At 63.3% G+C, this 16,842-nt stretch overlaps 1 protein-coding gene across 2 annotated transcripts in view; it reads left to right on the forward strand.

The window, feature by feature from the left end:
- Positions 1-488: 488 nt before the first annotated feature.
- Positions 489-16,842, forward strand: part of KCNQ1 (potassium voltage-gated channel subfamily Q member 1) — a 323,020-nt gene continuing 306,666 nt past the window's right edge. For both annotated transcript variants that reach the window (XM_038563590.1, XM_038563591.1), the window contains exon 1: positions 489-868. In XM_038563590.1, the coding sequence (XP_038419518.1) occupies positions 489-868 (380 nt within the window). The remainder of the gene's footprint in view (positions 869-16,842) is intronic.

The raw sequence follows: 16,842 nt of genomic DNA on the forward strand, positions 1-16,842 counted from the left end.
ATTATCCCAGCCTCTCTCCGGTGAAGTGGGTTATGGTGCCCTACCCTGTCTGCTCTCCTGCCGGGGCAGGGCGGTCTGCAGCAGCTGCACCTGTGCCCCTGGCCTTCCTCCTCGGCTCAGCTGGGGGCTCCTGAGTAGCAGGTGGGCGTGGGGGGCGGGGCGCGCACGTGGGCGCACACGGGGCAGAGCCGAGGCGCGGAAGGCGCGGGGCCGGGCGGGGGGAGCAAGCAGAGGCGAAAGGGCGGGAGCAGCAGGTGGGCGCAGGCCCGCGGGCTAGGGCGCCCGGAGCGCCGGTTGGTCCGGGCGGGGCGTCTGGCCAGGGGCGGGGCGCGCCATCCCCGGGGACCGGCCCGCGGCCACCACCCCCTCCGGCCCCGCCCCCACGCCCCGGCTGGCAGCGCCGGCCGCCCGCACTGCGCCCCCGGCGCCTGCCCTCGCCACAGCTCCCGGTGCCGCCGCCGCCGGCCCCCCGCGGGCCCAGCCTGGCCATGGCCGCGGCCTCCTCCCCGCCCAGGCCCGACAAGAAGCGCTGGGGCTGCGGCCGCCTGCCGGGCTCCCGGCGGGGCAGCGCGGGCCTGGCCAAGAAGTGTCCCTTCTCGCTGGAGCTGGCGGAGGGCGGCCCGGCGGGCGGAGCGCTCTACGCACCCATCGCGCCGCCCGGCGCCCCGGGGTCCGCGCCGCCCCCGTCCCCCGCCGCGCCCCCGAGCGCCGCCGACCTTGCTGCGCGGCCGCCCGTGAGCCTGGACCCGCGCGTCTCCATCTACAGCGCGCGCCGCCCGCTCCTCGCGCGCACCCACATCCAGGGCCGCGTCTACAACTTCCTCGAGCGTCCCACCGGCTGGAAGTGCTTCGTCTACCACTTCGCAGTGTGAGTCTGGCCCCGGCGCGGGCGGGGCACGGGGCTTCCCGCGGGCTGGGGTGGGGGGTGCGGCGCGGGGACGGACCCTGTCTCGTGCCACCTGCTGCCGCGGGGACCGTGCCAGCTGCCACTCAGAGAGGCCAAGAGGGAAGAAGAGGTTAATGGGGCCAACAGCCACTCTGAGGAGCCTGTCCCTTGAAGTTCAGGGCGGGTGTGGGTCTGACCCTGGAGGGGGGTGTCCGACCCTGGGGTGGCTGGCGGGGGGGGGGGGGGGGGGGGGGGGCGGGGAGCTCCCCGCTGGCTCTGCCCAGGCATGTGGCGGGGCGGGGCAGGGGGAGGCTGCCCCAACCCAGAAGTTGGCTGCACGCCTCCTTGGAAGGACGGTCCAGGTGTTAATCCTTCTGGGAAAGGACGTGCACCAGGGGGAGCTTGCCCTTGGGTGCAGCAGACAGAACTCCTCAGGGTCGTGGGGCATCTGGGACTCAGGAGCCCCCAGGAGGGGAGGGTCCCAGCTCAAGGCAGGCCATGTGTGGGGAGTGTCCTGTGCCAGGGGAGTCAGTGTGGCTGTGGGGAAGGCCCCACCCCCTTCAGGGACCCGAGCTCCTGATGCAGGGGACCCTGGAGGCGCTCCGGGGAGGGGTGGGGCTGGATCCACATTTCTAACCCTCCTTTGGAGGCAGCTGTGGGCCAGGAGACAGCGGACCCTCGGCAGCACCTGACCTGCTCTCACCCAGGTGGCTCTGATGCCCGCTGGGGCATGCCTGCGGGGGGCAGGGCGCTCCATTCCTCAGGGGTGGGGGTACAAGGAAGTTACCTCCTCAGGGCCACCTTCCCCGCTGCCTGCCCCGGAGCCCTCCCCTGCCGTTCCTCGGCTCCACTTCCTGGCTGCCCAGCCCGAATCCTCTTGGTACGCTGCCAGCCCTTGGCCCGTGAGCCCTGGCGTGGCCGTCCCCACACTGATGGTGGGGCTGGGGGGCTCCCTCTGCTTTCTTTCCCTTTGGTAGTGACAGGTGCTGGTCCCTGCTGGCTGGAGGCTGGGAGAGACCTGGTTGGGGGGCGCAGTCAGAACCCTTTCTTCTCCTGCCGGCACTGCCACCGGGTCCCCAGGGATGCAACGGGAGCCAGGCCCTGGCTGGCTGGGAGCATTGTCTTGGGAAGGTGAAGCAGGCCGGGGTGGGGCAGACTCAGCCTCACACTTTGGCTCCTCTGAGCAGAGGTGGTAGCAGGGTCACGGCCCTCCGTGCAGGTCACAGGGACAGGTCTTTAGGACTGTGTCCCTAGAGGCAGAGAGGGCCCTAGTCTTCACCTCTAACCCACCCTGGCCCCCAGGTTCCACAGTTCAGAGGGTGCATGACCATGACATGGCTGATGTGGGTGGGGTGGGGGCTCTGCCCTCAGCTGCAGCAGAGGCTTGTCTCAGGGCTTAGGGAGATGTGGGTGCACTGACCCCAAGGGGTCCCCTGCGTCAGACCCTGGCTGTGTCGCTGCCCTGCCAGGGTCAGGCTTGTGGGTGCCCCTGTGCACACGGGCTGCTTGCCTCCTAACCCTGGCCTGAGACGCCCAGGGTGGGATGGACTCTATGGCTAGGCCTTGGAGGAGACCCTGCCTGCCGCCTCTCTGTCCTGGAGCCCTGCACGCCGGATCCAGGGGGAAGGCAGGGAGGCAAGCCCAGAGGGCCTCCAGGTGGTGTTGCAGTGCCCCCACCCTTGGGTGGCTGCCAGGGCTGGGGGCCTCCAGAAGCCCCACAGGCTTCAATCCTGGGGGTACAGGCCCGTGGGTGCGTGTCACCCGGGCTCCCTGGCGGTGGCGGTGCCGTGTGGAGGAAGAGGACTCGCCGCGCCCCAGAGGAAGTCTCTGCTTACACTTGTGTTTTCTTCCTGATTCTGATTGTTTAGCTCTCGGAAGTTTGCTCAGCAGAGTCGCCTTTGCCTGGCCTTCGCAGGAGCGGGCGGGCAGGGGTGGCTTCTGAGGATAGTGGCTGAACGTCTTCCCCGCGGGGGCGAGCCAGGAAGGGATGCTCCTGGAGTGGCTGTGTGCCCTTGGCTCAGTCATTTCCTGCTCTGGGCCCTGCCGTGTGAGAGGTGTGCCGTGGTCCTGGGCGTAGACACCCACTGCGGCTCTCCCGATGCGGGCTGGGGCTGAGGGGCGACCCTGGACAGGAGGGCTTGTGGCTTAGCTGGGGCCTGGGAAGGTGCCTCCTGCCCCCTAATGTCTCCAGGAGGATAGTAGGCCCTGGACACTCTCGATTGGCCAGACTTTGAGGGCACCTGGCCTTCTAGCTGAGATTGTGACAGTGACCTGTGGCTGAGTGGTCGGGGCCAGGCTGCAGCCCCACGAGAGGGGTGGACAGCAGCCACCGTGGCCCTGGTGTGGTTCTCAGAGGCGTCCGAGGTGGGGTGAGAGAAAGCCCCGTCCTTGCAGAGCCACACCGTGGAAGGGGCAGGACTGTTGCCGAGGCCGGCCAGGCTTGCTTCCCTGGCCTTGAAGCGCCTGGCCAGGTGGGTGGACGTGGGAGCCACCGTCCTCGTGGGCCCTGCAAGGCTGGGCACACTCTCCCAGGCGCAGCTGGGGAAGCGGGCCAGGATATCCTGTCCCTCTCCTCTTCGGGGAACCCCTACTCCGGCCGGCCGCCAGGAGAGCAGCCTTTCCTGTGTGCGCCTGGCCTGCCCTGGCCGCTGGGGTCAGGGAGCAGGACTCTGCCTCCCGCTTGCTCGGGCTTCCTGCCCCCGCCCAGCCCCCCCAGACTTCCCAGATCCTTGGTGTCCTCACCTTCATCGTGGGGCGGCTTCCCATCGAGCTGAGGGCCTGGGGGTCCTGGTCTCCTTGCTAGTGGGCCTCAGTGGAGCCAGGCAGGTAGGGGAGATGCCCAGACGGAGGAGGGAGCAGGGTTGTCATAGCAACCTCTGGCCCCTGGGCTGGGCCCCCTCCTCCCTCGTATACCCTCAGGGGTCCCTGTCCTTCCCCTGACTGGTGAAAGCCATGAGGAACCCAGCCTCCCCTCTTCCTCCCTCTTCACCCACCTTCTCTCCAGGCTCCCCTCCACGCCTCATCCCACCTCAACCTCTTGGGAACAGCAGGATGACACGGGCAGACTCTTGTCTTGTCCCAGCTGCTCCTCATCCCACCTCCTGCCACCCCTCCCACCACTGTGGCTGCTTGGCCTGGGCACCCAGCTCTTTCAGCTCCCATGAGCCCCTGCGGGGCAGGTGCAGAGCTCCCCCAACAGGCAACATCCGTACCTGAGCCCTGATGTTTGGAGATCAGGTGCAGCTGAGAGGTTTGAGGGAGGGCCTCAGGAGAGTGGGGAGGGCCCTGGCTCCTAAACTTAGCTGGGTGCTCCCGTTGCCACCCTCTGCCACCCTGCCCTTCCTGGGTTCCCAAGGTGCCTCTGGCAGCACCTCCCAACGAGCAGGTGTTAATCATTGACGCGCTGGAAGTCAGCCTAGTGGTTTCTTGGGCTGCGTGGTGGGCAGGGTTGGGGGGAGATGATGTCTGATCTCTCCCCTCTGTCCCCTTTGGACCCCCTCCACCTGTCCCTCAGCCCCAGTTTCTGGTGAAGTCTTTTATCTCCTTCCCGGGCATGGCCTGGCTTAGCCGTGTGTGTGTGTGTGTGTGTGGGGGGGGTGCGTCGTAGGCATCCCTTATGTCAGGGTCATCAGCCTGGGAGTGGAAAAGCCTTGAGGCCACAGGGACAGTGGGAGGACAGGGGACAGTCCAGGGGTGGAAGATTTTGGAGCTCTGTGCACACAGCGGGGCCTGGGGCCAGGAGGCCACATAGTGCGGGATGTGGGGTGGCCAGGCAGTGCTGAGAGCTTGGATGGGGGACGAGGTTTCGTGTCTGAGCACTGTCCGTGGCTGGGCAGCCTCACTACATTGCCTGGCTCTCTGAGTGTGCATCCCCTCCTCTGTGGCAGGCTTGGCAGGCTGCTCGTGCCTTCCAGTAGGGTTGCTCAGATAGGAGGGAACATTCGCCTATGCCTGGACCCGAATCAGGCTCCCGGGGGCTCAGTGCCTGTGGGCTTTGCCTGCGCCTGTGGAGTGCCAAGGTGCTGGAGGGATAAAGGGACTCCTTTGCGCTTGCAGCCCCCACCCTGGGACCTTACCACGCTGCAGGGTGTCATGGGGCTGGGTGAGGGGTGGGGGGCCGTCCCAGAGAAGACAGACGTGCGGTGTCTTGGGCTGCTCAGTGCCCACAGGGTGACCTGCCTGTGACGAGGAGGGACGGGGGGACTGAGGTGTCAGGGCCTGGCCATTGGGGATGGCAAGATGGGCTGTTGTGTGTGGTGTAAATGGTGGAGTGTACACTCACGATCACACAGGTGCCCTTTGCTTGGGTTAAGACAGTTGTGTCAAACCCCTGATGCCTGGGACCTACCAATGTGTCTGCACGTAGAGGCAGGGCCTCCAAAGAGGTGATAAAGGGAACATGAGGTCACTGGGGTCCTCACGAGAAGAGTGGGTCAGGACACAGACACATGAAGAGAGAAAACCCCGTGAGGACCCAGGGAGAGCATGGCCATCCACACACACACACACACACACACACCACACACACACACAAACACACACAGAGGCCTCAGGAGGACCCCACCTGCCTGCCCCTCGGGCTTCGGCCTCCAGGATGGGGGGACAGTGAGCGTCTGTGAGGCTTTGCGAGGGCCATCCCAGGGCACTCCTGCCCCTCCCTGCCTGGTGGGGCTGCACTGGGGCCCAGGAACCAGCATGTCATGGGTGCAAATGCAGCAGCCCCTGCCATGTGCTGTCCTGGGAACGGTGAGCAGCTGCAGGGCTGGAAACAGGTCCTGTGGAGCTAAGCAGCCAGGGCCTGGGGCACCGCATCCTCCAGGGTTCCGGGTTCCATCCCTGCTTCTCAAGGAGTCAGGAACTCAGAAGCCTCCAACTGCAAGAGCCAGTTCCCATCGTCCCTCCTCTGGTGCTGGACACCTTTGCTGGCACGAATGGGGGTTCCCTGGCCCTCGTGCTCTGGGGCTGCTGCTAGAAGGCAGGTGTGGGCCAGCAATCTGGGACCCAAGTGTCCTTGTTCGCCAGCTCCCAGGGGAGGGGTGCCTGCTGCTCCAGGAGCACATCTGGAATAGAGAGGTGCAGACGCATGGGTCCTGGGCTTGAGTGGCTGCTCTTGCTGGGGGCCCTGGCTGGAAAATGGGCACAGGTAAGCTCTGTGGCCCTTCTCAGACTCACGTTCAAAACCAGCTTTTGGCCGGTGTGATATCTTTTGTGATTCAAGACCCTGTTGTCTGGTGAGATTGTTGTGGCTGGGACTCACATCTGGCCCCTGTGAAGTGGGAGATGGTATCCAAGGACAGCGGTCTGCAAGGAGCATGTACCAGGCTAGGAGGATCGCAGGGCGGGCGCATCATGTGGGCCCTGGGGAGATGCCACATGGAAGCTTCTGGAAGCCCTGTACTCCTGGCCCCTGTGGCTGGAGGAGAGGATGCCGCGAGAACTGCACCATCAAGACCTTTTGAACTCACACCCCGTGGATTTGGTTACCGTGTGGCAGGCCAGGCAGGTCTGGCTCCACTCTCAGAGAGAAAGTTCCTTGGAGTGAGGGTCCGAGCATGGAGGAGGTGGCCCTGGTCCCGAGGGCACAGGGGGTGACCGTCCACACCTCTTCCTGGGGGGCAGTGATGGCCACCAATTTCTGTCCCGAGGACTCCTGGGTGCTGTGAGCAACCCCAATGTCATGGAGGGCAGGGTGGTCTCTATTGACAGCAGGTGTGGGGTCTGGATGACCCCCAGTGACACTACGTGACTCAAGCCCCGTGCAAGTGGAGGGGGATGAGTGGTGCTGTGTGCAAACCTTGGGGGCTCAGAGAGGGGAGGTGATGTGCCCAAGGCCTCATAGTGGGGTGTGTGCCCAAGGCTGTTGGACTCAGAAGCCTGCAGTTCCTTTCCCCAGCTGGGGCTGGAATCTAGGTGGGCCTGCTGAGGCCCCCTTGGGTGGCAGGGGGTTGTGGTTGTGATTTTGACCCATTTGTCACAGAAGGAGAGGGGAGGTACCACTGGGCGGCGGGGGAGGGGGGAGTGGGAATCCAGGCAAGGCCCAGCCTGGAGGTACCATCTTGGCTGGTAAACTGACCCTCTGCACGTCCTAGGACTGATCCCCCTGTGGGCTGGGTGTACCCATCAACCTCTGGAGGCCTTTCATCTGGCTGCTTCAAGGTCTCTTCCTTACAGTCCTGCTGCCCAGAACCACTGGCTTCTGCTCCAGGAAGCCTTCCTGGATTGCCCCAGGCAGAGCCTTGCCTTGTTCCTCTGCCACCCCTTCCCCAGAGCTCCGGCCCCTGATGGCTCTGCTGCTCTTGGAGGTCCGAGTGAGTGGGTGGGCAGGGCCACTGGGGGCTGTCACCGTCCTCCCTCGCCTGGCAGTCAGCCGGGATGGGGACACTCACAAGAGGGTCACCTGGCATCCGGCCTCCGAAGCCCAGGCCCCCTGCGGCCTGTGCCGTGGCGGTCAGCCTGCTGCCTGGCAGCTCGGAGCCCACAGACAGGCCGGGCCTGATGATCTCCGTCTGTGGGTATTTATATCCTGCGGCATTCCTGAGCTTGGGAGAAGGGAGTACTCGGAAAGCACTGCAGGAGAGTCCCGCAGGCGCTGGGGCGTTTGAGAGGGTGTGGGGTACGCTTCGGAGCACTGTCCTCAGGCTGTGGCCATGGCACTGCTGTCCAATGGTTGTCCAGGGGCGAGGGCCTGGGGCCTGGGAGTCTGCTACCCACCTGCGGAGCGGTGCTTCCAGAGGATCTGGGCACCGAGCACGTGTCCCGAGGAGGGCCTGCGCCCCCTGCAGAAGCCTGTCCGGTGAAGGATCCATGTGTGAGCCCAGGGGACGGTGACGTTGCCCATGGAGGGTCCTGGGCAGCCAGAGAGGGTGGTGGACAGAACTCTCTGAACAGGTCCCTGACCTGCTGCCCGTCCACCAGCCCCAGATCAGGGGGCCCATCCCTGCCCATCTGGGGCTCTGGACCTGGTCCCTACTCCCCTTTTCTGCTCAGCTACTTCCCTGTGGGGAAACAGGTCTAGCCACTTGGCTCTTGCAGCCCCTACAAGCTGCTCTACTTCTGCCTGGAAGTTTGTGTGATGCTAACGTCTTCGAGCAAGGTGGGGTCTTATTCCCGGAGTCACATCCAGTGTGTGTCCTCAGGCACCCCCACTTCCACCCACCCTTGCCTGCAATCTGCAGAGGCTCCCTCTGCCGCCTCCATAAAGCCCTGACAGCCACCCCCTGCCATCAGGTGCCACGTCCCTGAGAAGCAGGGGCTGTGGGCTTCCCCTCTGAGTGCCCCAGGGTGGGGGGCCCTCTCCACTCCCTTCCCATACCATCCTCTGACCCTGAAAGGATGCTCAGAACAGTGGCTCCTCTGCCTCATCTGTTGGCTTTGCTGCTAAGGCCTACACAGCGAAGGTCCACAGAGAGAAAACAGGAGTGAAGGCCCAGCCAGCTGGACCCCTGCCACCATGCCCCCAGCTCCCTTCAGCCCTGGAGTACCTCTCTGAATGGAGGCTGCCCAGCCCACCTGGTCCCACCAGGGGCTGCTGCTTTCAGCTGCAGGCTGGTTATCACCTGCCCACCTGGACAGGCAACCAGGAACAGCCCTGGACCAGGGGACAGGCCACCGCCTCCCAGGAGTACCCCCACATGGCAGACAGGGTAGCCGGGGGCCCCTGGGGGAGCCCAGGAGAGCTTCAGGCGGTGCCCGGGGAACCACGTGCTTTGAACATTTAATCTTGATGGGTCGTGTGGTTTGGCTTTCTGTTCCATGACGTCTCCAGCTGGTCGCTTATAAAAGTCACATCTGCATTCTTGGCTGGGGCAGCTCAAAATATTATAAAATGTAAAGCTCGGGTAATTAAAACAGTGCAGAGCTGACATATGCCCAGGCAGATAAACAGCGAACAGGATAAAAAAAAAACCCGCATACAGACTCAACTTTAGGTGAAAACATAGCCAAAACACAGTCCACCTCTCTGGTGGGAGAGGGAGAGTTGGTGTTTCAGTCCGCGGGCCAGCAGAGGCCCTGAGGGAGAGGCCCACGCAGGCCTCAGGTGGAACCCGAGCACACTGAAGACAGCGGGGGCTCCTCCGGGACTCCAGAGCCAGGCGCGTGAAGGTGAAGTTTGTGCGAGAAACAACCCTCGTGTGGTCCCGGTGCCGTAAGAACAGCAAAAGACAAAATCTGGGAGAGGGATTGCCTCTAATAGCAGACGATTCACCTCTAATAACGAAGGAGCTTCTGAGTACACAAAAGCCCATGGACCCCACGGCAGGTGCACAAGAGATGTGAGCACAGCTCCCGGGTCCTGAAGTGGGAAGGTGCTCAAGGTCAGAATGGAGCAGATGTGACATGCTAGGTGCCATCGGATGAGCAGGACCCCACCGGCGTGCACAACTCCCCCAAACCTTCTGGTGTTTCTGAGGCTCGGGGAGACTGCACTCCTCCTGCAGGCCTGTCTGCGTGCATTTACCCCCTGCCCCGGCAACCCTATGTCCTGCGGCCTCTCTTGAAAATATTGGCCAAAACAGAACAAAACCACCCTCCCCCCCCAAAAAAAAAACAAGCAGGAAAATAAATACGGGTGCACCAAGCTGTCTGTTAAAGCTCTCCTTCTGACAGTGAGAAAGACGGGGAAGATCCAGGTGCCCGCAGTGAGGACCGGCTGCATCTGTCCACTGTGCGCGGAGTCTTGAGCAGATGTGAGGGAGGAGTGTGATCCCTGTATGCTTCTATGGAGCGATTACCAGGATCTATTTTCAGTGAAAAAACCCCAGGGAGTGAAAGTCACAGACAAGCTACGACTCCTCTAGTCAAGGAGGAGGCGCAAACACACAGGTGCTTGCTTTATGTGAGGAAAGTCAAGGGGTGGGAGGCCGGCCCAGGGCTCCTACAACAGTGACCTCTAGAGAGACGGAGGGACACAGTGGAACCCATGTGGATCTGAGTGTTCCTTGTCCGATGACAGCGCGGACTTTGAAACCACGTGGTTTCAGGATTTTCAGCTGTGATGGCACCAGTTTCATTTATTCCAAAGCCCGTGCACGGGATCTGTGGGTTAAGGCAAATGAGCAATTAGGTTGGCCTCCTTGATGGCCAAGATTTTTGGCCTGAGAGGAAAAAGCCAACCTAAGTTAGAGGAGGTTAAGCAAAACCCATCCTGCCTGCATTAGGAAGAGAAGGTATCAGGAGATGTTCCTCATGATTTTATATTTAAAGTTTATTCTTCTGTTGGCTGGAAGGAGCTGGAGCACCCCAGCTCACAGACGGCGGCCCCTCTGCCATCTTCCGAGAGGTCCCATCCTTCCCAGACATGTGGCTGCATTCAGGTATGGGGCGGGAGAGGTGCAGGTGGATCCCATTGCACTAGAAGGCGGGATGGTCGCCAAAGACCTCTAGGGGCCATATCACCAGGCTTCGGCGACAACGTGAAGGTGTGCCCCTGGTTAAGATGTGACAACCCAGAGCGATGGTCACAGCGGACTGATATGCATCGTGAGGACTCTGACTCCCTGAGCTCATCCCTCCTGTCGAGGGGCAAACCCAGCAGTCCCCTTTGGAAGCAATGTATTATTTTGTGCCCCCAGTGAGTAATGGGCGTGTCCCGGCTTCCCCACGTGTGACTCAGGGAAACCAAATAGTAGGTGAGGTCGTGTCTCTTCGGGACCCCACCTGCTCCCTGAGCAGGTGACCCCAGGGTCCTGGTGAGGGCCTGGGTCCAGCACGGAGTGTGACAGTGGCTGGCGGCCTCTCCAAAGCAGGCCCAGACGCTTTCCTACCAGAATAGACAGACGAGTAGACGTGATGAAGCCTCGAGATGCGAACAGAAGCCTGGTAGAAGCAGCGGGGCCGGCAGGGCATGCAAAGTGACAGCACGGGGCGTGCCCCCTGCCAAATCCCACCTGGGGGACCCTCTATCAGACAAAGGCCTGATTTCATCCACAAATCAAAGACCAAGAAATAAGAACGTGAGGAATTCAGGCATTTGGATCAAAAGATTCTGTGAGAATCCTACAGACTGACCATATCGTGCGACCCCAGCGCCAGGCCCTGACTAAACCTTGTCTCCTTCAGCAGGACGTGTGCCTTTTCCAGCCAAGCGTCGCTGGCCTGGCTGCTGGCCTCATCACATCCTCCTGGTGAGCCAGCCCAGCTGGGAGTGCTGGGGGCTGTTGGGTCTCTTTTGCCAGAGGCTCCCTCCTTTTCCTGGGGCGGGGGATCCAGAGCAGGAGGTCCAAGTCCGCATCCAGCCCCCAGACTCCCTGCGGCCCCTTGGCCGTAAGCCGGGGGCACCAGGTGTCCTTGTGGACAGTGGTGGGTACTCTGTGGCCCCCATAGCTGCACCATGGTGTCTGCTGGCGTGAGGTCAGAGGCTCCGCATAGAGCCTAGGGTTGCGTGGCCTGCATGGACACGAGGACAAAGGATGCGTGTAACACAGCAAGGAGTCAGAGTGCCCCCCCCCCCCATCAGAGATGTGGGCTGGGGAAAGGTTGGGAGGAGACCTGGGGAGCCAAGGTGAGGTGCCAGGGTGGAGTTTGGGTCTGGGCAGGTGAGCTGGAGGGGTTGGTGGGGTGCCTTGGAGGGCCGTGAACACAGGCCCAGTTGGCTGGGCTCATCTGAGGGCCACAGGAGGTCATGGCCATGTATGTGTCTCTAACGGCCACCTGCCCTGAACTGTGGCTGTTGAACTGTCCGCCCTGGGCCTCACCCCTCATCTCCAGACCTGTGTCCTGCCGGGAACACGTCTCTGTTGAAAGGTCCCAGGTGGCACACGGGGCCCTCCCTCCTTCACCGGGTCCCTGGGACCCCAGGTCCCCTCCCTGGGTCTGTGATGGCTGGCAGGCACACACCCGTTCCCGTCGTACAGGCCACGGCGTTTCCACAGCGCTCAGGACTTTCCTTCTCAACAGGTCGTAGACTTCTTCCACGTGTAGTTAGTCTGTGGTTCATGTTCAAGGTGATGCCAGAGTTGTCCCAGGTCTGTGGGTGCGTGTCTGGTGCTCACAGCCCTGCAGCGTGGGGCACGGTGGTCCCTGGGGGAGCAGTGTCCCTCATGGCTGTGGTGCCTGACTGGCCCCCTGTGTGGGGGTGTCTGACCCGCCGGGCTCCTAGCTGACCTGTCAGCTCTCCCGAGCATGTGAGGATCGTGGCTGCCGCAGAGTAAGGGAGAGTGGTGCGCCCCTGTGGCCGCGCAGGCCCCCGAGAGGTGGGAGGAAAGATGATGGGGGACGGATAGATGGACAGTGGGATAATGGACGGAGGGACAGGTAGGGGGCAGGTGGGTAATGGAAGCAGGGACAGACAGTGGACGAATGGATGTTTGGACAGACAGATGTACAAACAGGCAGACAGGCGACTGGTTCCAGCACCCGCAGGCGCCCACTGTGGTTGGGGTGGGTGGATGCTCCGTCAGCAGGGCTGGGTCAACTTGGCCAAAGCCTGGGACTCGGAAGGTGGCAGGATGTTCTCAGTCCTGGGAGGGGACCAGCGCTGTGCTGCCCCTTCGTGACTCCGGAGCCAGTGGCCGTCTTTGTGGACGTTGCTGTGGGGGCCATGGGAGGCCGGCTGGAGGCCTGGGTTCTAGATAAATGGGGGTGTGGGTGGGTTGCTATGCTGTCCCTGGGGCCGCCTGGCACTGGGCATGTGTGTGGGTGGCCGGTGGGGCCTGGGTTGGGCTGTGGTCCCTGGTGCTGACTCTGGACTTGCTGCCTCCTCTGACCTCCCTCATCCTGAGCCTTGCACCTGCCACGGGGTTCCCCGCAGAGGCCTCAGTTTCTAGAATGTACTGTCTCTTGACACCTCAGGCAGTACCTGCTCTGGTCGGGGTGGCCTCCCACCAGGTCCCCAAGAGCCCACTGTTACCAGTGATGAGCCAGCACCGTCCTGCAGTGCTCTCTGCTCCTGCCATGTGCCCTGGGCACACAGGGAGGACAAAGGGGACACATCCTGCTATTGTGGAGCTTGTGACCCAGGTTGGTGGGAGCTCCATGGGTGACCCTGCCCGAGAACCACACAGCTCAGGGTGGCCGGACGGCAAGGGGGTGGGTGGGGCCAGTGGGCGGGTGGCCGCTGCTGGTGAGGGGCTGGAGGTGAGAGGCTGGAGGCGCCCGGTGGTGGAGGGGACACGGAGACCCTGCCAGGGGTCAGATTCTTCCCAGTATGCCCAGTGGTCACACGGGGTCTTAGGAGTGAGGCTCCTGACCTGATCTGAGCCTCTCCAGCCCCTGTTGGAGGGCAGGGTGGGAGAGCCCAGGGCTGGGGTCTTCGGGAGGTGTGGGGAGTCAGGTGGCCTCGAGGAGGCCCTGGCTTGTACATGATCCGAGGTGGGGGGGTCCTGACATCCTGCCCCTGGCTCATGCCTGACCTGCCGTGTGCCCTTGGGTGACCAGATGACCTCCCTGTGTCCCTGGAGAGGCCCATCCCTACCTCGCTGGGCAGCGGGTGAAATGGGAGGCCTTTCAGAGCCCCTCAGGTCCCCGGGGGCTGAGGCTGCTTTGCGTGCCCCGTGCCTCCCCCTGGATCAGGGCCTGCTCAAGGTCCCAGTGTGGAGCTCCGCGGAGACGCAGCACCTCCCGGGCAGCCCTGGAATGTTCTGGCTGCCCTTGGCATGAAGGGGGATGGGCAGCTGGGGGCTCCGCGGGCGGGTTGGCCTTGTCCCCGGGGTAGGCCCCGCCTCTCTGTTCTTATCAGGCCTCTGCCAGGCACCCAGAGCATCCACAGGCCTTTCCAGTCTCTGCTGGGGCAGGGGTGAGGTGGGGGCGGCAGTCTCTGTCCCCACGCCCCCGCCCCCCATGCTGGGACGACACAGACACTCAGGGAGCTCCGAACCCACATCGGGGAGACTCAAGTCTCAGAGCAGCGGCCCCTCTGCCTCCTGAGACCCCAGAACACTGCCTGGGAGGGGGTCAGCGGGTCCCTGGCTGCCACCCACTGAGTGCAGGACCCTTCCCCAGAGGGGCCGCCTCCCAGGAGTTGCTCAGCAAACCCATCACAGGGGACATGGGAGCCGGCACCCGAAGGGCTTCTGTCGCGGGAGCTCCTTGTCGGGCACTGGGTTTGGGTTACTCACTGTGGCCCCAGGATGACGGGCCCCGTCTCTGCAGCAGGGCAGCACCATCCAGGTGGTGGCAGTGACAGGCCAAGTCTGGGCCCAGCTGGGTCAGAACCCTTGGGACAAGTGGAACATGGACTGGGCTTGACCCACACAGGGAAGCGGGGCTCTCTGGCCGCCGATGGCCAAAATGGTCAGCCTGATTCTAAGCGGATCAGGACGGTTTTCTCACAGCCACCCCGGGTGTTGACATTTTTTCAACTTTTACTGAAATGAATTTTCTACTTAAAAAATATTGGCTGAGGGATCCCTGGGTGGCGCAGCGGTTTGGCGCCTGCCTTTGGCCCAGGGCGCGATCCTGGAGACCCGGGATCGAGTCCCACGTCGGGCTCCCGGTGCATGGAGCCTGCTTCTCCCTCTGCCTGTGTCTCTGCCTCTCTCTCTCTCTCTCTCTGTGACTATCATAAATAAATAAAAAATTAAAAAAAATATTGGCTGATAAGTAGGTCATTAAAATAAGCAGCAAGAGGACCCCCAAGGGGGTTTCTGTGGCCCCCGAGTGTCTTCTGGCCATCCTGAGGCAGGCTGAACAAGATACGGGCCAGAAGGGTACCTGGCGGACGCTGAGCACTGTCTGCAGATCGGGTCCCAGACTGGCCTGGGTCCTCCTGTCTTGGGGGGCCCTGGGGGGTGGGGCTTGTATGGGGCAGGCAGGGCTACCATGTGGGGGACCCTGATTTCTCTCATGGAGAAAATGCAAGGCTCATGGGGTCAGGAGCACATGGCATGTGGTGGGAGCCCCACTTGGCCCCGGTCTGCGGTGACCTGCAGGGCTTTCTGCTGGATGGAAGGACAGTGGGGCTGACCCCTCATAGGGGGATCAGGGTGGGGGCAGACACCTGTAATGGGGGCTGGGCCCAGAGATGAAGAGAGCCAGCTCCGTTGGGGGAGGGAAGGAGGACCCAGACGCAGGCTCACAGCGGATGTATGGCCCTCCCCTGTGGGACAGACCCAGGAGCCTGGTCACCTGTCCAGGAGGAAAGCCTCAGGCTCAGGGCAAGACGCTGTGATGGTGGGTGGCTGCGCTGTGTCCAGCCATGTGGCCGGACACCACTGACTCGTCTGTGGCCCGGCCTGTCAGAGGTCAGAGTTGGAGGGCCGTTTCCCCCAGGGCCGAGGCATCCTAGCACTGGTTACCTCCGTAGGGTCAAGGCTATGGGGGTCCACAGGCACGTGCTCGGTGTTGCACAGCTGGTAGGGGACAGGGCTGGCATTGGCCCTGTTATGGGACTCTGTTGGGTACTCCCCGAGCTGCTCTGGGCAGCACCGTAGCCCATGCCAGACCCTCACTCTGGCCCTGCTCCCCCCGCCTTGGGCATGGGACAGGCCGTCCCCTGGGGCACAGAGCTGAGGCCTGCTGGGTGTCAGGCTAGACTCCCTCCCCAGGCCCAGGGAGAGCCTCTCCCCGTGCTGACCTGCATGTTCCCAGGGTGGCTGGGCCTGAGCCAGGGACACTCCTGGCAAGTCCTTGGCCTGCTATTGGGGAGACTGTCCCAGCCTGCCCAGGGGCGGGGCGGGGTAGGGCAGGGCAGGGCTATAGGAGGTGGTGGGCTCAGTGATCTGTCTCCCCCTGCTGTGCTCCTCCAGGCACCTTCCCGGCTGCCAGCATCTGGACTGGAGAGAAGCTTTTGGAGGGGGTCACTGTAGGGGCAGAGACCGGTGTGCACCCTGATGCCACTGCGTGGGTCGGGCCAGCTTGCCATCAGGTTCAAAGCCTGGGCCGTCCCTGGGAAGGACAGCACAGCCCAGCTGCTCAACAACCGTGCCTCCTGGGAGCTGGCAAGGTCATCGTCAGCCTGGCAGGGGCTGAGCCTTTCCGGGCTGTTCTGGATTTGGATGGTTCCTGGTGGCACCTGCCCGGCTTATAACCTGACCGTCCCCGGGGGAGCTGGTGACGGCCTCAGCTTGCCTCCCCAGAGTGGGGGTGGAGAGAGGGAGGGTGCTGCTCCCTCCTGCCCCAGGCTGGGACCAGCCATCTCGAGGTGCCCCAGGTGATCGACTGAGGCGTCTGCCCAGGACATGTCACTTGCAAGGCTGGACAGTGACATGCCCCCCCCCCCCCCCCAGCAAAGGAGACGCAGGCCTGCGGTGGCCCTGTTGCTCTATGCCGTGGCCTGACAAGGGGACTCCTGCTGCCTGGACAGGATGCTTGTGGCGGGGAGGCCCCCTGGTGCCCCCAGGCCTGGGCTCTCCACACAGAGGTGTTCCCTGGCGCGGGTCCCACTTGCAGGAAGAGGGCTCAAGGCAAGAGGCGTGAAGGAAGCAGAGTGTGTGTGTGTGTGTGTGGGGGGGGGGGCGGGGTCCTCCCTCCTGGTCCTGGGGCTGCCCTCTGCAGATGCTTGAGGGTCTGGCTGGTGTTGCTGATGTGCTCTGCTCTGCAGAGTGGGAGTTGGGATGGCAGCAGGCATGTGCCTGGCCTCAGGGTGTGGGGGGGAGGGGAGGGGCCTGTGGGTCTGCCTTGCCTGGGGGCCCCCGGGAGCCAGAAAGCCCTTTGGGGAACTTACTGTCAGATGCCCCCCAAGGCTAGGCTGCAGGAACGCTGGTCTGCATTGCCCAGGGGCTCCTGCCAGGTGGGCTCCGGGAGAGACTTCCTGCCGTAGGGGTGGGGGGAGGGTAGGCAGTGATCTGGCCTCTACCCATCTTATCCGGGGACAGGATCATGGCCCAGGGCTCCTCCAGCTTCCAGCTCTGCCCCTGGGGGTGGGGCGGGGCGGACCTGCTCTTTGGGGGTCATGCGGTGCCCTGCAGGTGCCCGCAGCGACCTCCGCCTGGTGCCCGCCACACACCGCTAGCATCTGCTGCCTCCACGTTTTGGCAGTACAACCACCTCCAAGCTTGGCCCCGCTGTCCCCTGGGAGG

Source organism: Canis lupus, chromosome 18 (assembly GCF_011100685.1).
Source record: "Canis lupus familiaris isolate Mischka breed German Shepherd chromosome 18, alternate assembly UU_Cfam_GSD_1.0, whole genome shotgun sequence".
Classification (NCBI taxonomy): domain Eukaryota; kingdom Metazoa; phylum Chordata; class Mammalia; order Carnivora; family Canidae; genus Canis; species Canis lupus.